The following is a 24,658-nucleotide window of genomic DNA, read 5'->3' on the forward strand; positions in this document are numbered from 1 at the left end:
AACAGCCCACCAGCCTTGACACAGGCCCTGGCATTGGTCTCACAGATTTCCAAGGCGACACAGTCAATAAAAGTCGATAAAATACTTACAGTATTTTTACACAGATTTCCATGGGTTTATCATTAAAAAATCAATAAAATACTTAGTGTCCAGCCCTGAAATGCACAGAAGTTGCTCTTGCAAGCGACCATGGTGAAGACTGAGTGACCTTGGTCCGAGTTTGACCTACTGTATATAGGGTACTGCCAAGCACGTCAAGATGATGATCTCATCGGTATCCAATCAGAATGAATTAAAAATATTTACTTCCCCCAGTCCCCTCCCTTTAAATGAACAAAATGCTCACAAAGCAAAATATATCTGTGGAGATTAAAAAGGAAGGGGGTACCGCTGAAAGTCAATGATCACACAGAATTCAAAATAAAAAACTATTTGTAATCACTCGTTTGCATGTTTTGCATGGAAACTTTTGTACCAATACCAAAAAGCATGACATTCAGTGACAGGACAATGATGAGCAGTGTCATCGGCAGGAAAACCTTAACTGGGTAACAATTTTTCTTGGGAATGATGTGTTTGAGTTTGTCCTACTTAGGACAACCTGAAGTTTCCAGATTTAGACAAGGAATGTTCAGTTTCATTAACAGATCTTTCTCCACATGTCCTCCTTTGTATTTAGATTGTCTCTTAACCGGGAATAACATCAAAGGAACTTCAAACAAACCTTTCGCTTGAAGTAAAGATCTAAATTCATTTACTAACACTATAATATTACTTTGACCGCTCGAATTATAAGCAGGTGTTGACGAGAATAAAATCACTTAAATCAAACATAGTCCAAGGCATCCCACATCTCTTCATCATTTAACTCCATAGCCACCAAGACAGGAAAGAATGTTACATTCAGAAAAGAAGACGTGTGCTGAACATTGTCGTGTAAAATGAATTCTCTCAAGACTGTTTGACTTCTAAATGGGTATTTGCAAAAGAATAGACAATTCCACATGGATAAGAACCAATGTGAAGATGGGGAATATGGGGTATGCAACATCACGTGGTTAAGAACCAATGAGAAGATGGAGATATGGGGGTATGCGATATCACATGGTTAAGAACCAATGAGAATCAGGGGTGATGGGGGTATACCCCACAGTAATGTCATTAAATTGTTATAAACAAAACAAAGAGTCTGAGTCTTTATAGCATTTATTGAATAATAATAACATGACCTCCGAAGGGAGAACTGATTTTAATTTTAACTTTTTCTTGGCCTGTACAAATCTCCTTTGTCATGGTTTTAATCCTGGGCTTCTCATCTACTTTCAAGGTTTCTCGCAAGTTGTTGTTGTAGAACTAGTCTCAGCTGTTGGTATTCCACATTGTGTAATGCTTGGAGCTAGACTCATTTCCAGTTTCTCAGACTCTTGATCCCAGGTCCTCAAACACATGATATTCTTGTCTGTTTTTCTTTGCTTTTGGTCACGAAGTCTTTGCCTGATCCGTTCCTTATTTTTGGCATAACTTCTCCAATATTCGTTGATTGTTTTTACAGTATTATCCTTGGTAATTTCTGATGTGCTTCTAGCCCTGTTGACAATAGGCTCTCTGACTTCTGGCGAGTGGTTCCTTGTTAATTTCATACCATCTTTTACAACAGGTTTTGAGAGTCTCAACATTCTCTGCACGATGTCTTTTTTGTTGGGCCAGGACTCCCTCTCTGTTTTTTGCAAAATGTTTTTTGAGGGAGGCCTTTTTTCAGGCAACCCTCTGGTCATTCCCTGACAGTTGATTGGAACATTATGCATCTTGCATGTGTGGCACCTCACAATAATGACTAAAACTCTAGAATCACACACTCTCATAAGAGTCACATAGCTAATTCAGGTTTCAACCTCTTCTTCTATTTCCTCTTCGTCATCATCATCAGGGAGTAACTTCTTTTGCATTAGTGTGTTTAAAGGTCAAATGCAACAAAATTGGGCCTAGTTTGATTATAAGTTAAAATAAAAGATACTAATCCAAATAATCAATCCAAAGTTTTGCATGATTTAGTCAAAAAGCTGCCAAGATATTCGACCTTGAAAACAGTATTTTTCTTCATTTTACAAACAGAACAGTTCGTGGAAACTTTGGAAAATTGTCGGAACTGGATTTTGTGACGTCACAATTGGTGAGCTCCCCATTCAGAACAACAAAGTATTAGGGCAAATATGAGCATTTTGTGCAGCTTTAATTGTAGAAATCATTTAAAAATCTGTGGTGTAAGCTTGTTACATCCCTTTAAAGGATAAGAAGTGATATAGGGAATTGATCATTTTGATAAAAGGAGGAAAGTATTGGCACAAGAAGGGATTTTAACCGACTGTTTCATCTAGTTTCATCTCGTCTTCGCATTACCAGCAAACATTTCAGCAGAAACCTCTTGAAGCGGTATCTTTTGTAATCACTAAGCAGGGTCTCGAGTTCAAGCCTAAAAACCTTTGAAGCTGTACCATATGCCGTAAAGCCAAGTGTTGACAACGGACATCCTAGAGACAAACACTCTACTAACATGGAATGCATTTGTTTGGCGAACGATATTGTGAAGAGCAGAAAGCGAGGTGAAGCCCAGGGTAAAGTCGCTGTATATAAAACTATTGCTATGTTTTATTATATCAAGTTTAACTTTTTAGATTCACAATCTCATTTTCTAAACTTAGTCTAGTTGAAATAAAAAAGGAAATAGAAAAGTGTCGATTTTGTCATTTAACATGATTTCACACCATCATGATTTGTAAATAACCTTAATTACATGTAAGACTTTATTCTTTAAAAATGCCTAAATAAATCATCTTGAATTACCAATTTTCTGCACCAACATTGTTATTAGTTGAACAAAATGTAAACATACTTTTTACAAGAGTATTGAGGATTGTTTTCAGTCGTAACTTCAGTGCTGCAATGAAGTATCAGGTTGGTTTCAGTGCATTCAGAGGGGACTCCCATGTTAAGGAAGAGGGATGGGGGTACTAGCCTGAAAAGTGGAGTCAGACTCCTGAAGGAGACTAATGTCAGTGTAACCCAAACTTTGACTGATAACTGAAAGATGCCATTCTAAAACAGACATACAAATTAAAGCCATAAATGGTATGCAATGCTTTTATCTAGGATTTCATAACTGACAGGCCTAAACCAAGAACATAGTACGACTATATTCTCTTACCTCTCACTTGCAACCCTTGGTGATACTTTGTTGAGTGAGGACAAGTCATTTCACCCGGAATACCCTTGTCAAGGCCATAGCTAGTGTAAGGGAAACCGAGCCACTTTCCTCAGCCATTTTTTTCGTTTCTGTTGTTTCTTTTTTGAAGGCGAAGGTAAAACACTGCTAAATATCTAGGAAGAGAATTTTATTGTGGATATTGCCTCAGTCATATATTTTTGTAAGTAATGTCATAATGTTGTGTAAATTTTCATTGTTCATCAGCATGCTGATAAATCAACTTTTTGCTGGAAAGAAGGATTAAATGCAACAATCACAAGCCCCCTTGCATGATATAAATGGTACTTCCTGATGAAGACTAGTAGTGAGCAGTTGTTGCATTGTGATCTATATCTCTAGTGACCTCATCATGAGACAAATGATAATACCTCAATTCTCATCTTTTTGCAATGTAAAAAGAGACAACAAGCATCCACAGTGCTTTCACATGGAATTTACTCCACTAGGAGTTTGCAATGAATTTATCAAGGTCACTAATCTCTTTTTAAATCCTAAAAGAACTATTATTTGTCTTTGAGCATGTTTAGTTGAAACTGAAGAAGTTACTTATCTGTCTGGATTTGTATGCCCTTGTATGAAACATGTTGAGGTGGGTGTGTCATAACCCCTTATCTGTTCTGTCAGAATATTGTTTGTTTTGAACATCTGTCTAGTTTCTAATTGAGGCCAGAGTGCTTACTTGGAAACCAAAACCAGGATCTTTGCATTTTAGTACATGTACTGTATATCATTTAGTTTATAAATAATAAAGTTTAACTAATGTTTAGCCGATGTGTTGTGAATAGCCATAGAAAGCTACATGTATAATACTTCAGTGAGCAAGTAAGTAATTTATCAAAATACTCTGACACACTTTAAATGGACAGGTAAGCCCTTATAAATGCAGGGAATAGTATCACAAAGGATGAATAAAAGCAATTTACATATATAATCCCACAGTACTGGTCATTGAGGGAGGCGCAGTGGCCTCATGGTTAGTGCCCCCAAATCAGGAGCGAACAGTCCAGGTTCAAGCCCTGGCACTTATGTAGACTTTACCTTTTACCTTTCTACTGGTCATGAGAGTGTTTGCCACAAATCATGCTTACCACAGTTATCAGGTTTAAAAATCTCTGACTTTTCCCTGACTGACTAAATAATCACAAAATAAAATGTCAGATGCAGTAGCAGCCTCCAGCCTCCCCTAAAAGCCATACTTTCCACCCATTTATGACTGATACATTTTCAACAAATTTACTTCTTTGTTAGCAAAATAATCTTTGAGATTCCAGCAATGTTATGTTTTAATTTTATCTGATTTTCTTTCAAAATGTCAACGTTAATTCCCTGACGCAAAATAAAATTCCCTAACCTTGATGAACTTTTTCCCTAAAAATTTCTGAACATGTGAAAACGCTGCAACCCATAGCATTCTAACAACGAAAAAAAGCAACTACATGTTATGTGAAGTGACAAAAACAAGATGAGTTTAAACATTAAAAGTTCGCCCAAAACAGCTTTCAGTAAGGGCTTATATATAATTTATTAGGTGAGCTTATCAACTTTTCATACTGACAGAAAGAAAATTGTAAACATCATCTTTTGCAAAATGAAACAAGGCAGACTTGAAGATGAACTTTATTCGTATTTTAGTACTGATCTTTGAACAGCAGTTTTCAACATATTCTGAAAGGCTTACCAATCCATGTGGTCAATTCTTTCGTTGTTGATATCGTAATGCCATCTTGTTCACTCAACAAGCCTGATCCACTCAAGTTTATATCGACTGCATTGTTGCCTGATTCCAATGGTTCGAACTTACACAGCTGTAGTTGGACATTTCCAAATAAGACATCAGGGTCTTGATCTATTTTATACATCGGCTAGTCAATAAATGCCAGGAAATCCTTGAAGCAAACTCAGTAATTTGAAGGAAATTATTTAGTCGCAAAAATGAGCTCACCAAATATGACATCACAAATACCTATAATTTTGTTTCCACTCCAAGCACAACAATTTCTGCTTCGTTTTCATGACTCTCTTGGAAATCGTCGGATTTTTGTGTCTTGGGCACCACAGGTCTTACAAAAGTTATTTTTAAGAGTTGATTCTGCTTCATGTTGGTATGACTGACTTTTTTCTAAAGGTTTTTCAGCAAAAGAAAAACTTACATGACGTTTGACGGTTAACAGGAATTTCTGTTTTCCCACTGCTGACTTGGCTGCTTCATCAAAATCCATGTTGTCTCCCTCAATAAAGTGTCAAAGAGTCTTCATGACTTTACGGGTATATTGCGTCTTGTTTGATTTGGTGAGTCCATTTTAGATGCTCCAAGAAAGTCCTTCATAGCCTTCTGCTACTTAACCAGGTAAGAGGACATTGCAAGCAGCATTTTTGGCATAGTTTTGGGATTTTCCCTTATCCAGGAACTGCTGGACTTCTTTCAGGTACGTTTCTTTGAGATCTTCCACGACTTTTTGACGTAACAGACTCCATGGATCTGGTTCATCGTCATCCACTTCTTCCTCTTTGGAGCTGCTACTATCCTCTTCTTGCTGTTCCTCTTCAGGCTCCTGTTCTTCTACCTCCTTCCTCTTCTATGTTTTCATCATTATCTTCCACGGGGCCAAAAATATCTGTTGAACGATCACCCATGATTCTCGTTGACCTTCACCCAAGATAGCGGGCTCAAATGAGCAAAGTGGATTAAACTGATATTTAACATACCATTTTAGTCAATGATCAGACATCCTCTCTCTTTCTTCGATGTCAGCACGGGTATCCATTGTGCGTCAGGAGGTGACTAAACATGTGTCTCCTGTCATCACTGGATGTAAATCCAGGACCGTGTACCCAGCGGCCGTTCAGCCACTTTTTGATACGTGTCCATCATGTCTTGCCAGCAAGTGGGAAAAGCTTGAAGCAGTAAATTCTTTATCCCTAATTGATCTCTTGGATTTTTGAAGGCTATGATGTAGTGGGCATTCCTGTAAATACTCTTAGCATATTTCCCTGGTGGAAACATGTTCTTGGCGCAAGTACAACACGGTGATATTTTGATGATGAGAGTGTTTGGTGAATAAGTCTAGCAATGCTTTGTCATCACCTCCCTCTGCCTTCAGATTGTCTAACTCGAGTAATCCATCCTTCGGAAAACATGACTTGAGATGGTCTGACTCTGGAATCCCTTCATGAAATTGCACACCAGCATCTTTCATGTCTCGAAATCCATCTTGTCATGCCCGGTAGCAATAATAAATCATAGGGGGGATGGCTTACAAACAATTCTTCCAAGTGATCCAAGAGTAACGATTCGGTGAAACAAATCTTGCCACAACCAGAAGGGCTCCCTTGGCTGGTATCAGAACTTCTAGGATTTACAACATGGATGAGACACCGATGTGCTCCAAACCTCCATCAACGCGTTCGCTGGAGTTCACTGACAGCCGAACGGTTCCGGTAAAAACCTGCAGAGCAGAAAAGAGGAGCTTCACTGTTACACTTGCCATCGCTGCGGGTGGAACAAAACTTCCACCCAAGGTCATCTTTAAAGGGGTCCGGAGTCCGAAAGATCTCATCGTTCCGGAGTCCCTCCGTGTTTCGTTCCACAAGAAAGGGTGGATGGATGAGGCAGGTGTGAAGGAGTGGATTCGCCAGTGCTTGCCGCTGACCCCTCATAACGAACAGTTGCTGTTAGTGTGGGACTCATTCCGAACTCACTTGACCGATGAAGTGAAAGCAGATCTCAACCAGCGGGAAATTGATGTAGCAGTTATCCCTGGAGGCCTGACCCCTGTTTTGCAGCCACTAGACAAGTGCTTGAACAAGCCGTTCAAAGATAATGTCCGAAGAAAGTACTTGGTGTGGATGATCAGCAGCCCGTTCAACTATACTCCGGCTAGAAAGAAGTCCTTCAAGACTTGTGGAATCTCCAACTCTTTGGATGGAACTGAGGATGACGAGCTGTACACTGAAGAGGCGCAGGAAATCCACGACGATGAAGAAGACAACGAGTTCGAGATGGAGAGGGAAGGCGAGAGCGATAGCAAGTAAACTGTTTATCAGTCAAAAGCTCTTCAAAAAACAGCTCCTTTAGGAGCCACCAAATCTATAAAAGTTCATTGACCAACAATTTCATCTTGTCTTTATAATATTGTAATTTATTGTGTTTCACTAATTTTGACTTGGCTACAAGCTGATCACAGAATTTGCGTGACATTTCCATAAGTTCTGAACACCTGAGAGAGAAAAAAGTCGATCAAACTCTCGGCTATAAGCCAAACCCCTTTGTTGGGAATGTTTTTGGTCGATACAAGTCCAAATTTCTGAAAAAATAGTTCGGCTTATAGGTAAATAAATACGGTAACAAAAACCACACCTTTTGCACTGTAACGAAGAGAACAAAAGGAGGAGCAAAAACGAAGACATTAGAGACGGCAAGAACTCAAACCCAGACGTGTGCACATAGTGACTCACATACTCAAAACCATGCTTAGAGAGAACACGCTTTTAGGGTTATGACATTTTATTTTATCTCCTTTCATTCCATAGACATTGAAAAGACATTTCACAAAGTCCCACCCATTGTAGAGAAAGGGGAACAAGTGGAAGTGCATGTCCCGGAGGAAGGGGAAATCTTTGACCCTGGCATCTTTTTGGACGGGCTCGCACAGCAATGGAAATAAGACCCTTCTAGTCTCCGTGAGCCAGAACCCTTTAGGAATCCGTCACCACTGACCTAAGGGAGCACAGAGATCCTGTACTCTTGCCCTGTGCATCCAAATGATACTTTACAAAAGAAAGAGACCAACACTCAGTACGGGCAGTGGTGTGGACAATGTAGAGTATTACTTATAGTCAGCCAAACGTCAACTCTACAACTTCTACCTAGCCAAACCCGTACACATCATGAAGTGTTACTGCCATCATCCATTGATCATGTCCAAGTCTCAGTCTGAGAAGAATCCTGGGAGATTATTCCTAAAATGTCCCAAAGGTCGGTTTGGTTTCTTCCAATGCGTGGATCAAGAATCCCGAGGCAAAACCAAAGCTTAGATGGAAGAGTTTTCGTGGAGTTCGAGGAGGGTATCCACGACTCAGGGAATTGTCCAAACCCCTGCAAAAAGAAATCGAGAGGCAGAAGGCCGAAATTCGAGAAAGAGAAGAAAAAAGAAAGAGAAGGACAGAAGAATTCAGAGAAAGGGACCAACAGTATTCTGAACTACTGAGAAATGGCACCCCTGAAGAACAGGAACGAGAACACGTTTATCAGGAAAAATTAAAGAGGAATGGAGGATTGGTCAATGACAGCATGGAAAGGCGACAGTGGGGGTTTGTAGGCCCCTTTGAAGGGAATTGGATCTGGGACGAGTAAAGTGATGTGGCAAGCTTTGATTGGTCAAACTATTTCATAAAGACCCATTTGCAAGTGATCATTCATTTTCAAATGTGGAGATGTTACAGGATAATCTCTGCTTCATTTTGGATTTAGAAGGTTTCTTCCTCAACAAGACATTTCATGTTAGAGAATTAGCTTATTACACTTGGAACAGAGAACACGGGTGCCATGCTTTCTTCATCCCTGTACCATAAAAGAACTTGAGCAACAAAGACAAACGAACTGGGAATTTTTGTGAGATGGAAGATGCATGGATTGACCTATCAACCCCTTAAGGCTGAACATTTCCAAAAACCCAAAGTCCTTGGTGAACTGATCAAGGACATATACTCAATGTACAAAGATTGCAGTAATGGTGAAATAACTGTGGTGTGACACAAGGGAGGACATGTAAAGAAAGATCTGTTAATGAAACTGAACATTCCTTGTCTCAATCTGGAAACTTTAGGTTGTCCTAAATATGACAAACTCAGACACGTCATTCCCCAAGAGAAATTGTTGGTTTTCGTGCCAATGACACTGTTCATCATTGTCCTGTCACTGAATGTCATGCTTTTTGGTAGTGGTACAAAAGTTTCATTGCAAAACATGCAAACAAGTGATTAAAAATAGTTTTTTCATTTTCAATTCTGTGTGATCATTGACTTTCGGGGGTACCCCCTTATTTTTCATCTCTACTGAGAGATCTTTTGTTTTGTGAGTGTTTCGCTCATTTAAAGGGAGGGGACTGAGGGAAGCCAATATCCTTAATTCATTCTGATTGGATACTGAAGAGGTCATTGTCCCAGCATGCTTGGCAGTACCCTATATAGGTCAAACTCGGACCAAAGTCACTCAGTCTTCACCATGGCTGCTTGCGGGAGCGTCTTCTGTGCATTTCGGGACCAGACACTGTAAGTATTTTATCAATTTTTTAACGATTGTGTCACCATGGAAATCCGTGGAAAATACTGTATGTATTTTAACGACTATTGATTGTGTCACCATGGAAATCTGTGAGACCGATCCCAGGTCCTCTGTCAAGGGTGGTGGGCTGGTTTCCAACATGAAGTTACACTTCCGGTTTAATTGTGTCACGTTTTCCATCAGTGTTGCATTACTTCTGGTGTCACACGTCACATCATCACTCTTGAATTATTAATTCGCCTCCTGATTGGTCAGAAATTCAAAGCTGCCATCTTGTTTATGCAAATCTCAAATACTGCATCTGATTGGCTGAGAGCAACTTTTAATGATATGTACTGCACTCTTATTGGTAACTGCCCAGATGAGCGTCCTTTATTACTTGTGTAAGTTAGATAATATGAGGAACAGGTAATGTCCAAGGACAAATATCCGAGCATATATTTGCGACAGATGGAGGCTATTGTGCCTATTATCCTTCAAAAATTTTTTGCAACATGGGCAATTTTGAAAACTGGGGATATCACTTGGATATTCCCCAGTTTTAGCTGGAGCATATTCAGTCACATGATGCACGCGAGCAAAAATATTTGATGGATTATAACGAAAAATACAATATATATCTGCAGTTCCAGCTTCAACTATTTGTTGGATAATACTATTGAATAGATGATCAGGGGAATCAACAGCCTCTCTGAGCTGTGTTATTTTACCTTTGAAATCTGTATCTTTTTCGAGATTCTACTGAAATGTGGATTTCTTTGTAGTGGTGGATTCCAAATGTGATTATCCTGCAGCATGTAATGCAATGGAGACTCTGCTAATACATAAGGACCTCCTCAGGTCAGCTTTCCTGGACCGTCTACTTAAAGCTCTCCGAGAAAAGGGAGTAAGTCAGAATATTTGAATATAATTTCTTATTGTTGATATGGCTGAAAGTATAAGTTAATCAGAGCTTAGCTCTTTCTAAACAAGGTTGTGTTGTAAAATGGATTGAAAGAGAGTTTCTATAGAAAACTCATTTTAAATTTTGCTTACATTAGACATTTTAAAGCCATTGTCAATATAGAAGTGTGGTGAAAAAGTTGTCATACATTATCCAAAAGTAACATTGAAGTGATTCAGTGATTCGATATTTTACCGATTTTGTTAGATGCTCAGTGGCAGTGACGTTCTGCTTGGTTAAACAAGGTTTGTATTATGAGCAATATTTCACTTGCAGTTTTTTAAAGTGACCAAATGTTTCATTTTGTTTAGTTCTCAATCTTTACTTCTACAAGTACCTGTAGTTATAATGCAAAGCGCAAAGTTCAGCCTGAACATGGTTTCCTGTCACCCTTATCCCCAAATAATGCTGCTCAAACTTCATTGAATTTCCAGTATTCTTAACATCAATTAAAATGTCAATTAATCTGGCTGAAATTTTCCCGGATAGCTGCTCTAATAAAAGCTGTCACATTGTTATAACGGTTTTGAATGAGGGTTTTCTTAATCAACCACTCTAAAGCTGTTATTTCATTGTCGACTTTGCAGCGTTTATTTTTCCCTTTTACCACACTATTAGTAATTCCATTGGGATTTTTAGATGATAATTTTTGTTTGCCTTAATATTGCCTTATAAAATACCATGGGCCAGAAGAAGAGTAATGTATTTGACTGCGAGATCAAATCTCTCTGCAAGTTGGGCAGGGACACCTTGACTGATAGCATGGGTTGATTATCACAGAAACCCCACTAAAGTCGCCAGTGAGATAAAAAGCACATAATCTCAGCAGAAAGGTTGAACATTTTTAAACAGGCGGGAGTCTGGCATGTGGCAGCTTTAGCCACTCAGTTCTTGAAGTTTTAGGATAATGGGGGAATAAGAATGGGGTGTTCCAAAAACTAACTGTGTCCCTCGCATGGGGAAATGTGACCCTTGGAAGGTGAGACAGATAAGCAGGGCTGCGTTGGTCAATCATTATTCTCATGTCTTTTTTCAACTGAGTGTGTATGGGAGTGTTGTGAAATAGAATACTATTATCATAGCAGCAATTCTGGTATTCTCAAACAAGGCAGATTTTCTCAAAATCTAGTTGTAAGCGTAATTTTCTTTGTATCTGTCAAAGTATGGTGATTTAACTTCAGTCTTCAGGGAAATCTCTGAGACAGTTAAAACAATAGCGAATGATTGGTCCTGCATGGTACCACACGATTTTGTAAGATTCCTAAAATGAACAGTTAAAGGGTCAAGGTCGTGGTAATTTAAGTAAATCTCAATTGTAAGCTTCTAAACTTCAAGCTGGTAGAACAAAATTCTCTTAAAGGTAAAACCACGGCCTCATAACGAACAACGATCATGATTCTAGGCCATGTAAATGATATTAAAGTTGAAATAAGCTTGACCATGTCAGATCCATTTTCATCTTCAGTTTTACCAATCCATGCCCCTTGACTTTTCTCGATCTGTTTTTTTTTTTAGTTTTTTTGCAGTTCTCAGGCCTTTTTTTTCTACACACCAATATCTATAAAGTTAACGTCACATGAGAAGAAAATTTTGCTGTCACAGGAAAATGCTAGGTCAACACAACATTTAAGTTGCACCCAGAATTATCAGTTTTGCATAGGTCGGCAAAACAAAATCCAGCTATATTCAGTCACCTGCTATTCAGCTTCCATTTGGTTTACCAGTGCCAACTTAAAGGGCCCTCTGTCAACCGTGTGACGATCAACGAGTGAAACATTGCCAATAAAGCAAATCACATGGTGAGGAAATTGAGTTACCCCCACATTAAAAACTTGATCAGTGACTGCAAACTCGACATTGTGTCCCTTGAGTTACAACGAGTTCGAAGGCTTTATGCGTTGGTCAATGGGTTCACAAAAAGTTAACTGGAAGAAAAAGGAACAAAGGAAGGAGTGAAATTCCACATAATACATACAGTATAATAATTTACAAATTTTCAGAGTAAAAATGAACTACACACCCTTGTTTAACACGGGATAAATCGGAAACACCTCTGAAAGGTAGTTCCCACAGGTGATGCTAGATTTGGCATTACTATACAACAGTTTAATGATACTCATAATCTTGACTGAAATACCATAATGCTTTAACATACACCAGAGGGTGTTGCCGTGCATACTATCGAACACCCGTTTAAAGTCTCTAAAACTATCATAGACAGGCGCATTACTTTCTTGACATTGTAATAATTGTGCTGTCAGACAGACAGACAGACAGACAGACAACCTTAATTTAAGCACAATAAAAAAATTTGAAGCTGAGTAGCTTATGGGGTTGTGCATAATAAGCTTAAATTAAATTGCTGTAGAGTGAAAATGATATCAGAGCAAGATCTTCCTTTCTTAAAGCTTCCTTGTTCTCTACAAAGCAGTGGATCTACTGCTATAGAGAGTTTGTTGAGGATCACTTCGCTGAAAACTTAGTAGTAAGTAATTACTTTATTTAGACACATTTCACCAGCGAGCCTGGGGCTCGTTTAAATGTGAACGTGTATGCTAAAATGAAAATGTAAAATTCAAATATATTATCTATTCAATAAAAGTACAAAAACTAGACTATAAAATTTAAAATTGAAATTAGATTGTTTCTGACAGATAATAGCCAGATCCCTCTCAGTTGTTACATTGCCTAAGACCACCGATTTTGGGTAATTTTGCAACCAACCCTGTAGTCCAATCTTTTGGCAATTCTTGTTGCATTGTGTAGTTGAAGGTATATCAATGTACATGTAGTTGAAATCCAATTTCATTGTTCCTCGAGTATCAATAAATGACAAGAATTTTTGAATCTTTGTGACTCTTCTTAAAAAAATTAAATCTTTTCTAAAATGACAAAAAAAAATACTCACCGGCAATAACGAACTGCTCAGTTAGACACATTGATACTGTTTCAGGTGCCTTGCAGCAGTGCTTAAAAATGATAGACTTCGAAATCATAACCAAGTTATAGCTCTTTCACATTATAGGTCTTTCAAATTATTAAGAGGCGCCCTCTGTAAATTTCAGCTATGGCCAACTTTCTCAGATGAATGGTCTAGATAAATGATTCACAAAAATATAACTTTCAGTTCAATTCGATTCGTATTTTAGCGCTGGGGCCACCATCTTGGTTTTGCCCCTCTGAGAGGGCTTTCAGCAGCCATTTTAGGGCACATTTTTAACAATTTGCCATACAAAGAAAACGATATAAATCCAGGTGAAAACCCTTATTTGAGACAAGCAAATGTTTCTTGTTACATTGAGAGGCTGTTTTGGCAATTTGATCATCATCTGATTTTTTTACAGAATTTTAAATTTCTTCCCTTTCGGACTACTCATGAAGCACCATAAAAAAGGCGAAATTTAAAGGAAAATATCGCCAAAAGTACATCACTTGAGATCCCAAAACTACTTAAAGAGCAATGTCTCACCTGTAAAAACATGCAATAAAATTTTGGGGTAGTTAAAGCTGTAAAATGTTAGAAGAAGAAGTTTGAGCTGTGCTTTTGTCAACAAAGACCGCCGTCCTAATTAGCATAATAGCGTGAAAATAACGGTGCACAGAGAAAATAATGATATATTCCACTTACCTCGCGACATGTCGACAACTGGATGTTCCACGATGCCTCATGTTATATTTCCAGTATGTTTCAGCCACATTTTCGGTGATTAGTGTACGAAATCACTCTCATACATCGCCGCAGTTAAGCAGATTTCAACTCTTCGAAGCCTGCTTCATAACATCTATCAATATTATTTGTCTTTCGTCTCATAAGCCGCCATTTACAAGAAGTTTAACAATTTGCTGAGACCCTAACTGACCCAGAAGTCTGTTGGCAGCCTTTAAAATCCTCCTCTTAATGGAGGATTCTCATCAAGAACTCATTTAAGCTCAGTTCTGTTTTGATCTGTTGTGCACCCGCCATTATTTTACAGATTGTGTTACCTTTGACAAATGCACATTCCAACGGGTAGGGGTAGGGTGGGTAGGAAGTGAAAATGTAACCGACATTAAAGCCATTTTACGCATTTCTGTGGCTAAACTAGTAACTGGCTTTCCCAGAATGATTTGAACATGAGCTTCTGCTTGTCGGCATTTTCTAGGTTATTTTTGCAGGGTAGGTGGGGGGGGGGATCGTGTATTGTATTTAAAAAAAAAAGAAAAAAGAAAACGATAATATCAGGTCAAAAGATTATGATCTGTGTATCTTGATCAGTTTTATCAGTTCATCAGTGAGGCCCTATTAGGAGTTTTCGGGATACTGGATATTTGGGTAAAAAATTAATAGGATGCAAGAAATTTAGGGGAAATATTAATGGGGTAGAGCATGTTTAGATCAGATAAAACAGGACATTAATTGAGTAGGAAATCGTTAAGCTGGATTTAACAGGATGCAAGATATTTAGGACAAAAATTAATAGGATAAGGGATACACCGACATCCCCCCCTCCCACTATGGGGCCTCAACAATGCTCTGCTATTAAGGATAAAATAAAAGTAAGTTAACTGCTATAAGCATTTATTCTGAACTCTTAGTACTTATATCATGGTGGAATATGAAAGTTTTGTTTTAGATTTTAGGGGTTTTGAGGTTAGGTAATGTAGCTCCTTGTTAATAATTGCGCAGCCCACACTTGTTACACTGAATAGATAGATAAAGACGGGGCTGGAGAAATAAACAGAAAATTAAATGTGTCCCGAATTCTGTACAGTTTAACGCGAATTTCTTACATGACAACCTTTGTGTTTGCAAAGAGATCGAGGCACAACATTCCACACTATTTGTAAACAGCCATCCTAATCTCATTGACAACCATTAGTTTTTGACGAGAATTTTCATTTATTACAAATAGAATACAGATAGAATTTCAATAAAAAGCCTCTTGTTTTTTTTGTTCAGCATTATACTTGTGTCTTTCGCTGCCCGAAATGCTATCAAATGCTGCGAAAGGCAACAGACTGACAAGTAGTGCCCAAGAAGTAATGATAAGCGGCGTTTTATTGAAACTCCTTTTTCTAAGCCGTTCCACTTTTGCCTCAGATAAGGAAATGCTCAGAAAATTACTGAAGAACAATTTACAGTATGGTTCATGTTGACTTGTTCCTGAAAGGGAAAACCTATTTGACAAGGCCAAAATATGATATAGCGACAATCATGATGTTCACCCTGTCCTACCAAATTCTACTCTTCCATTCCCTGCTGAAGAAATTAAACCTAAAAGCTGGGCCCTGAAAGTGACGAAAAAGGCCACTCGTTTCAATGAAAAACAAAAAACTACCTTGAAGAAAAGTTTTTCTCGGGTCAGGAGACGGCCATAAAAGTCGAAGCAATTCAGTAAAGAGGCGCTCAAAAGATGAGACCAGAATTAGGCGGTTCACCTGTGATGAGTTCCTGACTTCTCGCCACGTTTAATCCTTCTTCTCAAGAATGGCTTCAAAGCTCGGAAACATACAGGAGAAGGTCCTCCAAGAAGACACAACAGCCGCTGAGAATCAAGCTGCAGATATTTTTGACAAGTGTCAGTTAACTCATCCAGTTGCTTATGACTCATGCAACTTGTGTGTCTTAAATGCATCTATAATGTCTTTAAAAAGCTAAGCGTCAACCCCGGTGGGGTGTCAACATCAGTGCTTCACTTGATATATACGAGTATTTTAAAGCGCCCTACATAGAGTTGAAAACTAGTCTTGTGCAGACATGCAGCTGTTCTCCATCACAGAACTGAATGACATTAGCGGCTGGGGGGTGTCTCAGGCTCATAACGAATGGTGCCTACAAATACAAACGTGTTTCCGCCAGATCAAGAAAACGTGGAAAAAGTAGATCTTAGCCAGGGTCATTAGAATCCACAAAGAAAACTGGGGGTAGTCATTAATTTTTCCGAGATAATTAGCCTTGAATCTCGAAGAAAACTGCTGATGGTAGCACTTTTCTGAAAAAACGGTAAAGATATTTCTTCACAGATTTTCCTAGAGTTCGCCTTTACATGCAGAAAACTAAACATATTAAAAAACATCTTTAAACTACGTGGTAAGTGGTAACATAAAAACCACTTTTGATATGTATTTAATAACAGAATCGTCGCAACAGCGCTTTGAGCATCCCTGGACAGCACTCCTCTGGCTTAGCCAAAATACAGTCTACATAACTTTTCCTCACAGCCAAAAACTAATACATTGTTGAATAGGCTTGCCACTTCCATTTCATACCATAAAATGTGGCTGTAATCACCCCTTTTTCAAAAGTTAAATGAGTTGTTTTATCCTTTTGAAAACTTTGTCGGTGTCCATTACATTTTTTCCTGTTACTTCCCAAGTAAGTTAAACATTGACGTCTCTCTCGCATTATGCCATCTACATTTGAATTTCGGTATGATTTTTTCTACAGATACGATAAAAGCTAGTTTTTCAGCTGGAAGCCGTTCACAGTTAGTGCTTAGCGATGTGCTGCTTTTCTGGTAATCCCGGTTTTAGTATAGGCTCGTAATTTTAGTGCGAAATTTGTTTCGGTCACAATAGGATTTGTTTTAAGTCGCACGCTTGGTAGGATAGTTAATTACGTCAATTCCAACCCAAGCACGCGCCTGGCGTTTAAACCATGCCTTATATGAGGCACAGACCGGGTGCCCACAAAAAAGAAGGCACCGTCCTTAACTGCCCTTCCGTAATTTTCTGAGCATTTTTTTTCTGATGCAAAAATGAAACGGCTAAGAAAATGTAAGGAATTTCAATAAAACGCCACTTACCATTACTTCCTGTGCACAATTCGTCAGTCTGTTGCCTTTCGCAAAATTGGATGGCACTTCACAAGTGTCCTGCTTTATCTGATCTAAACATGCTCCACCCCATTAATTTTTTCCCCTAGATTTCTTGCATCCTATTAACTCTTTACCCAAATATCCAGTATCCTGAAAACCCCTAATAGGGCCTCACTGATGAACTGATAAAGCTGATCAAGAGATTATACGCAGATCATAATCTTTTGACCTGATACTGTCTATCGTCTTCTTTTTTCTTTTTTTTTTTTAAATACAATACACGACCCCCCACCTACCCTGCAAAAATAACCTAGAAAATGCCGGCAAGCAGAAGCTCATGTTCAAATCATTCTGGGAAAGCCAGTTACTAGTTTAGCCACAGAAATGCGTAAAATGGCTTTAATGTTGGTTACATTTTCACTTCCTACCCACCCTACCCCTACCCATTGGAATGTGCATTTGTCAAATGTAACACAATCTGTGGAATAATGGCGGGTGCACAACAGATCAAAACAGAACTGAACTTACACGAGTTCTTGATGAGAATCCTCGATTAACAGGAGGATTTTAAAGGCTGCCAACAGACTTCTGGGTCAGTTAGGGTCTCAGCAAATTGTTAAACTTCTTGGCAACAGCTTATGAGACGATAGACAAATAATATTGATAGATGTTATGAAGCAGGCTTCGAAGAGTTGAAATCTGCTTAACTGCGGCGATGTCTGAGAGTGATTTCGTACACTAATCACCGAAAATGTGGCTGAAACATACTGGAAATATAACATGAGGCATCGTGGAACATCCAGTTGTCGACATGTCGCGAGGTAAGTGGAATATATCATTATTTTCTCTGTGCACCGTTATTTTCACGCTATTATGCTAATTAGGACGGCGGTCTTTGTTGACAAAAGCACAGTTTAAACTTCTTCTTCTAACATTTTACAGTTTTAACTGCCCTAAAATTTTATTGCATGTTTTTACAGGTGAGACATTCCTCTTTAAGTGGAGGGCAGTTTTGGGATCTCAAGTGATGCACTTTTGGCGATATTTTCCTTTAAATTTTGCCTTTTTATGGTGCTTCATGAGTAGTCCGAAAGGGAAGAAATTTAAAATTCTGTAAAAAAATCAGATGATGATCAAATTGCCAAAACAGCCTCTCAATGTAACAAGAAACATTTGCTTGTCTCAAATACAGGGTTTTTACCCGGATTTATATCGTTTTCTTTGTATGGCAAATTATTAAAAATGTGCCCTAAAATGGCTGCTGAAAGCCCTCTCAGAGGGGCAAAACCAAGATGGTGGCCCCAGCACTAAAATACGAAACGAATTGAGCTGAAAGTTATATTTTTGGTCAAATCACATATCCAGACCATTCATCTGAGAAAGTTTGAGGAATTTGATTTTTTCTGGTCCAAATGGCCATGGTTGAAATTTACAGAGGGCGCCTCTTAAAAACCTGATCATTGGATAATGCAATTCATTGGCTTAGCCATCATTGGTTACGAGCCATTATACCATACTCTACAAATATGGTAAGCGTACGCCTGAATTTTTGGAGCATTTTTATTTTTATTTTAGTTTTCTATATTTTGGGGGGTGATTTTTGCTGCCGCAGTGAGTGAGCCTGAAGCGAACAAATGAGACAGCTCTCTAATCGGGAAAAGGTCACATTGTAGGGGCTTCAAATATGCTTTCGCGAAACGCAAGGAATCGTGGAAGCGGTAAGATCAAAGGCACAAGGAATTGTGGTTATGCACGAATGACAGAATTAATATGCGGTCGGATCTTGTGCTCTGTTACATTTTTGGTCGCAGTGGTGAGTGACAGTTTTCTGCTGTGTATTTGCTATTTTTGATGCTTCGTTTATTGTTCCTGGTTTCCTTTATAAACTTTTCTTTGTAAACTTAGTCTTTTCTGGATTAGGCAGCTCTCTATTAAGATGCGCTGTTTTCTGTGTGCTCTCTTCGATCGATAAAAATAAGGATGAAAGCTATCAAGAACAACAGGAACATCAGTCCAGAATATCTAACAAATCACTCTTATGGAGTCTCATCTAGTACTAACGGAAGTCATTTGGAAAATTACAGAACGAAGAAGGTAGTGTAGGTCAAAGGCACCTGCCATGATAGAGAACCAAGTCAGTTCAAAATTTTATCGCTAGCTTACCGTAAGTGTTAAAGCTGTGTAGGAGTGTAGAAGTAAACCACTAAAGTGTAGAAGTAAACCAGTCGTAATCATTCATGAAAAAGGTTCAACTTTATATTGTGCTGTTGACGATGGTTAACAGTGTCAGTTGCACAACAGCAAACAAAATTTTGATTTTTAACCAGGCATCTGTTTTATAGTTTGAAGCAGAGTTTCCTCTCATCAAGTGTTATTTTTGATCTGTTGAATTAAAAAATCACAAATTTTAGTGGTACTTAGAATATACTTCATTGCAATCCTTCACAAAAATTATGGCTTGTTGTTAACGGAGCTCCGGCAGAGCCCCATACTCATATAGGAAAGAAAAGGAAACCCATGAGTTGATTTGCTCATGGTTATCATGGCTAGCGGTATTGCTCGTGGGCACGTACACATGACGGCGACGATGATGACGACGGAGTCGCGCAACATGGCGGCCATACTCGAAATAATAGGTTGACAGAGACATGCAGCCTTGGTTTACCGTGTACTTCTTTGATATTGGACATCTATGTTATGATCAGTTGACACCTGTCAAAACAAGGTATCCGCTGACCAGTATCACGTGACCATATCGCGGGCTCAAGTTTACAGCTCATCAAGTTCACGTGTTTTTTCGAGGTTGACTGCTGACCAAGTGCTGGTTTTTGGTTGGATCGCAGGCTCATGTCAGGTTAACTTGTTGAAAAAAGGGCAGGATTGTTCGGAAGCCAATTAACGCTGACCCAGGATTAAAAGTTAACCGAATTATAACTTTTTCTTCTGTACAAGTATTTTTTGCTGCTTTGTTTTGTGTATATGGTGATTATTAAAACTCAAAACAGAGGGCCAAACAATATACAGAAAACCTCACCGCAAAGTTACAAAACTCAAATCGAAATTAATTCTACCTTTTCCTGGGTTAGCTTAGTCGGGCTCTGAACAACCCGGCCCAGGAGCTATGCTTTTAGGCTGGCCTAAATCTATATATTTGAAATCTCGAACTGTAAGTTATTCAGCCGTGACCTAAAACCTTGAATGTTCTATTTCTCACTTAATATTCGAATTTAGAAACCTTGCAACAATGCTATTTAATTTTTTAGAGAAGTTTCTGGAAATTCCGGTGTACTTGCATAAGAGCGTGAGTTTTGTCTGTAAGACAGCGATGAAAAATGTAATGAAGCTTAGTGCTGCTGAGTGCTGTAATCCGAGAGGTTAAATAAACCATTTTGTTACAGTACACTGTTGACAACCCTGCTCTGCATTGACATTCCTTACATCCTCCTTCCCTTCGGTAGCATTTTGTACCATTTAGGTAAACTAGTAACAAAAAAATTATTCCACTTGCGCTTGTTGGATATGAGATGATTATAGCCAACTCATATCCAACACACGCTCGTGGAATAATTGTTACATGTAATTATTATAGTTCTTTCATATTATAGGTCTTTCCATGAAAAGAGGAAGTTTTAGCTTTATTTTATTAGAAAATATTGACTGTTCAAAACATTCAATGTTGTTTTACTCAAGAACCATTTGTTTTTAGAACGTCTTCTCCAGCTAGCCAAACCAACATACGTCGACATGGTAAAACAGGAGTAAAAAGTTTTAAGATTTCGAAGCTAGATTTTGATAAAATCAGCCTTGTCTCAGAACAAAACAATTTTGTGGTTGTTGCTATGGTAACCTCTGTTGTTAAACAAGTAAAAACTAGAACTATGGAAGTTTTCAAAAATTTTCATAGCCTCCTTGAGGTATCAGTATACTCCAAATGACCATCATTCGTTGGCACCGCTTTACGGTCAAACCCAGTAAAATATGTATTTTCTGAAAGCTTAAGAATTGTAGATTGTGAAGGTATATTCATTAAAATAAAAAAAGATGGTTTTCCGAATATAGCGCCCTATTTACCAAAGTACAGAGGTTCACTAATCAAGTTCATTTCCGGTCGGATTTGAGTGGCAGGGTGCGGTCAACATCGCTATGCTTTCTTGACACCTTTCTCTGAAACGCAGTGCTGGGAAATTTTTATTACTTGTCTGGTTTGTTTTTGACACGTAGTTCAACTTTGAGAGTTGATAAAACATGCAATCTCTTCACTAAAATAGTCATAACTTTTGAAAGAAGCAAAACATAATTCCCTGACACCATTTCTTGCCTGATTATCGGGCAATATTCTCTCCAAATTTCAGCAAAAAATATTGAAAATTCTCTGGAAACAAACTCAAAATGTACATCTCACTCCCTGAAATTTTCACTTCGAGATACAGAGAAAAATATACTTAGGGCACAGGTGTCCCAAACTCACAATTCGAGGAATCAATCAAATATTAATGATTTATGTACACATATCGAGTGGGACGCGACCACCTAAAGTGCACGGTGTTGTTTTACGCTTTGGGCCGTTTAGAATTTGAGCGCTTTAAAGGGCATTTGTATGGAGTTTAAAATAATGAAGGGTAAAATCACGCAATGAAATAAAATGTTACTCTTTTTGAATAAAATAAAGAAAATATACTCACTTTGCCTGGTTTCTGTTGTCCATTTCACCTATCTCATCGTTTTTGAGGGGTTTTTTAAATTGTTCGAGTTAGAGTGGAAAGGAGGAAGACTTTTCCAAGCCAACCAGAAAAGGGGCCAAATGGACTATCCTTCTTTACGTTGGAGGGGAAAATCGAGCAGCAGATTCGAATTTCGGCGAGAAAAAGGCCTCGCCATACAGGGCTTTCGTCCAGCCTTCTCGTGCAGCCTTGACTTCGTCTATAGAAAGCTGTGACAAACACCTCAAAACCCCCCCCAAAAAAACAATGAAGTAGACCAAATGGACAACAGAAACCAGGCAAGGTGAGTATATTTTCTTTATTATTTTTATTCAAAAAAAGTAACATTTTATTTCATTGCACAATTTTATCCTTTGTTATTTTAAACTCCATACAAATGCCTTTTAGAGCGCTCAAATTTTCAACGGTCCAAAGTATAACACAACACCGCGCACTTTAGGTGGTCACATCCCACTCGATACGCATGCGTAAATCATTAATATTTGATCGATTTCTCAAATCGTGAGTTTGGGACGCCTGTGCTTTAGGGCATTTTTCCAATGTAATGAGATAAGTATCCAAAAAGTGTGTGAATGATGATGCATTGATCGATAAAGTGAAGGCTCATTTTACTTTAACGATGGGGCTTGTATCAATTACAAAGGACTCTCAAATGTTGCCTCTGGCAGGAAATATCCTTTGCAAAATCTGAATTCCACCCCTTGTTCGCCCAGGTCAGTAAAAAAAAATTTTTGTTTCCGTTTGTTGTTTTCAATTTTTAAAATGCCTTAGATTTGAGATGCCACAAACAACGAAAGAGCACCCTCGTAAACAACGTAAAGGAACCCACGAGATACTGATTGAGTTGAAATGTTACTGTTACCGCTTTGAACGAAGAAAGCACCATGGAACCAATGCTTAGAGAATGTCAAACATCTTCCTCGTCCAGTGCAACTTCTACTCTGTTGTGCTTTCTTCACGCTTGGGGACACAAGCGTTTGCGCTTCTTCGACAACATATTTACATTTAAATCAACAATCTACAAACAGAGAACACTTAGAACAGCTTGTCAACTACCAAACACAAGCGTTTGATAGTCGTACTATGGAACAATTTGTCACGTAGCGTTTTAATGCCATTTACTTCTCATGACAACCCGTTGACAGCTATCAATTAGATGTAATGAATGCAAAGAAATGTTTTTCAGTAATAGCTTTTCTTAGAATCAATGTTTTTCTGTATTTTTTTAATGAAAGATCCCAATAAGATCCACCTGAAGAAGCCAAAAACAGTTTTTTTGGAAAAATGCTCCATTTTGGGGGATACTGATACCTTAACTCCGTTCAAGAAAAAAAATCAACCAACCATAGTTGCGAACTTTCCCGACTAAACTGCTGATACAAGCAACACAAATTAAACCGTTTTAGTTGCAGGAGAAAGTGAAGTGACGATAGTGGAAATGGAAGTATTTTACTGTCAAAACCAGTAGAGTGGTAAAACCGCCGTTGGAAATTTGAGTCCAAAGCGGTTCAATTCTACCCATGTAATCTCAAAAAAATTGTCATGTGATCCGAAAAAATAATGTCACATGATCTGAAAATTGTACTCCATGTGCTTGCTCGTAAACAGCGGCGAACGAAAAGATGGATTTGTAAGTGAAGGTTCACCATAATCAGCGAGTGGAAAAGTTATTTTTCTCAAAGTCTTGTTTACGAGCTCAAACTGAGAATTCCAAAACTGAATAAGGTGACGACCCACATGGTCTTGGAATCTTTGGATGATGAAGGAGACTACTGCGTGTTGGGAGATGATGAACAGTCATTTCGAGAAATGTTAAACTGCGCAAAGGTCACTGGTTCAGCTGATTCCATGTGCTATAGATTAAACCTCAAAATAACGGCAGCAGAACCATCGCCTGTCGAAGAATTGCCCTCCAGCATTTCCTCTCATCCAGCTTGTGGCACCAGGGCACAACACAGCAGAAAAAATTAAGTTTTGTTGAGGATGAAACACCGCCACACGGTGAGCACCTATGTGACCCTCCATACGAAAACACGAAAACACATCCACAAAAGCGTTTTCTAGGGGGTTTGAGGTTGCTCTGAAACCCTTTGGAAACCCAGTTTCAGAGGGTTTGGAACCCTTAGGAAACCCTTCGAAAATGCTTTGAAACCCTTTTGAAACCCTGTGGAAACCATTAATTTTTGAAACACTTTGAGACCCTTTTGAAATGCTTTGAAACCCTTTGGAAACCCTTTGAAAACCCTTTTGAAACGCTTTGAAACCTTTTTGAAATGCTTTAAAACCCTTTGGAAACCCTTTTGAAACACTTTGAAATCCTTTGGAAACCCGATTTGAAAATGTCGGGGGGAGGGGGGGTGGAAATATTCTCCTAGTTTGCGTTCGCTGGTGAATACGCAACAGCACTGCATGTTATAAATTTTTTTTTGCAGAAATGTTATTTTGCCGCATGATTCGGTATTGATTTATTTATAGTTGTGGAAAGATCAAAAGATACAATGCATGTGAAACTTCTCCTAAGTTTAGTGGCGAAAATTTTGGACGTTTGCGAATGTAAACGTGAATAGGTTATTATTTACATGGGAGATCAACTACACGCATCATTTGCATATTTGCGTGAGATGCAACCTTTTCTTTTGAATATTTTGTTTG

The 24,658-nt window shown here is 38.5% G+C and overlaps 1 protein-coding gene across 2 annotated transcripts in view; it reads left to right on the forward strand.

Annotated features, from left to right (window-relative positions):
- Nucleotides 1–24,658, forward strand: part of LOC110056905 (delta-1-pyrroline-5-carboxylate synthase-like) — a 187,160-nt gene that overhangs the window by 147,126 nt on the left and 15,376 nt on the right. For both annotated transcript variants that reach the window (XM_089288517.1, XM_020763461.2), the window contains one exon: nt 10,310–10,431. In XM_089288517.1, the coding sequence (XP_089144643.1) occupies nt 10,310–10,431 (122 nt within the window). The remainder of the gene's footprint in view (nt 1–10,309; nt 10,432–24,658) is intronic.

This window comes from Orbicella faveolata, unplaced genomic scaffold, assembly GCF_042242905.1.
Source record: "Orbicella faveolata isolate gen_17 unplaced genomic scaffold, um_ofav_v1 contig_1, whole genome shotgun sequence".
Classification (NCBI taxonomy): domain Eukaryota; kingdom Metazoa; phylum Cnidaria; class Anthozoa; order Scleractinia; family Merulinidae; genus Orbicella; species Orbicella faveolata.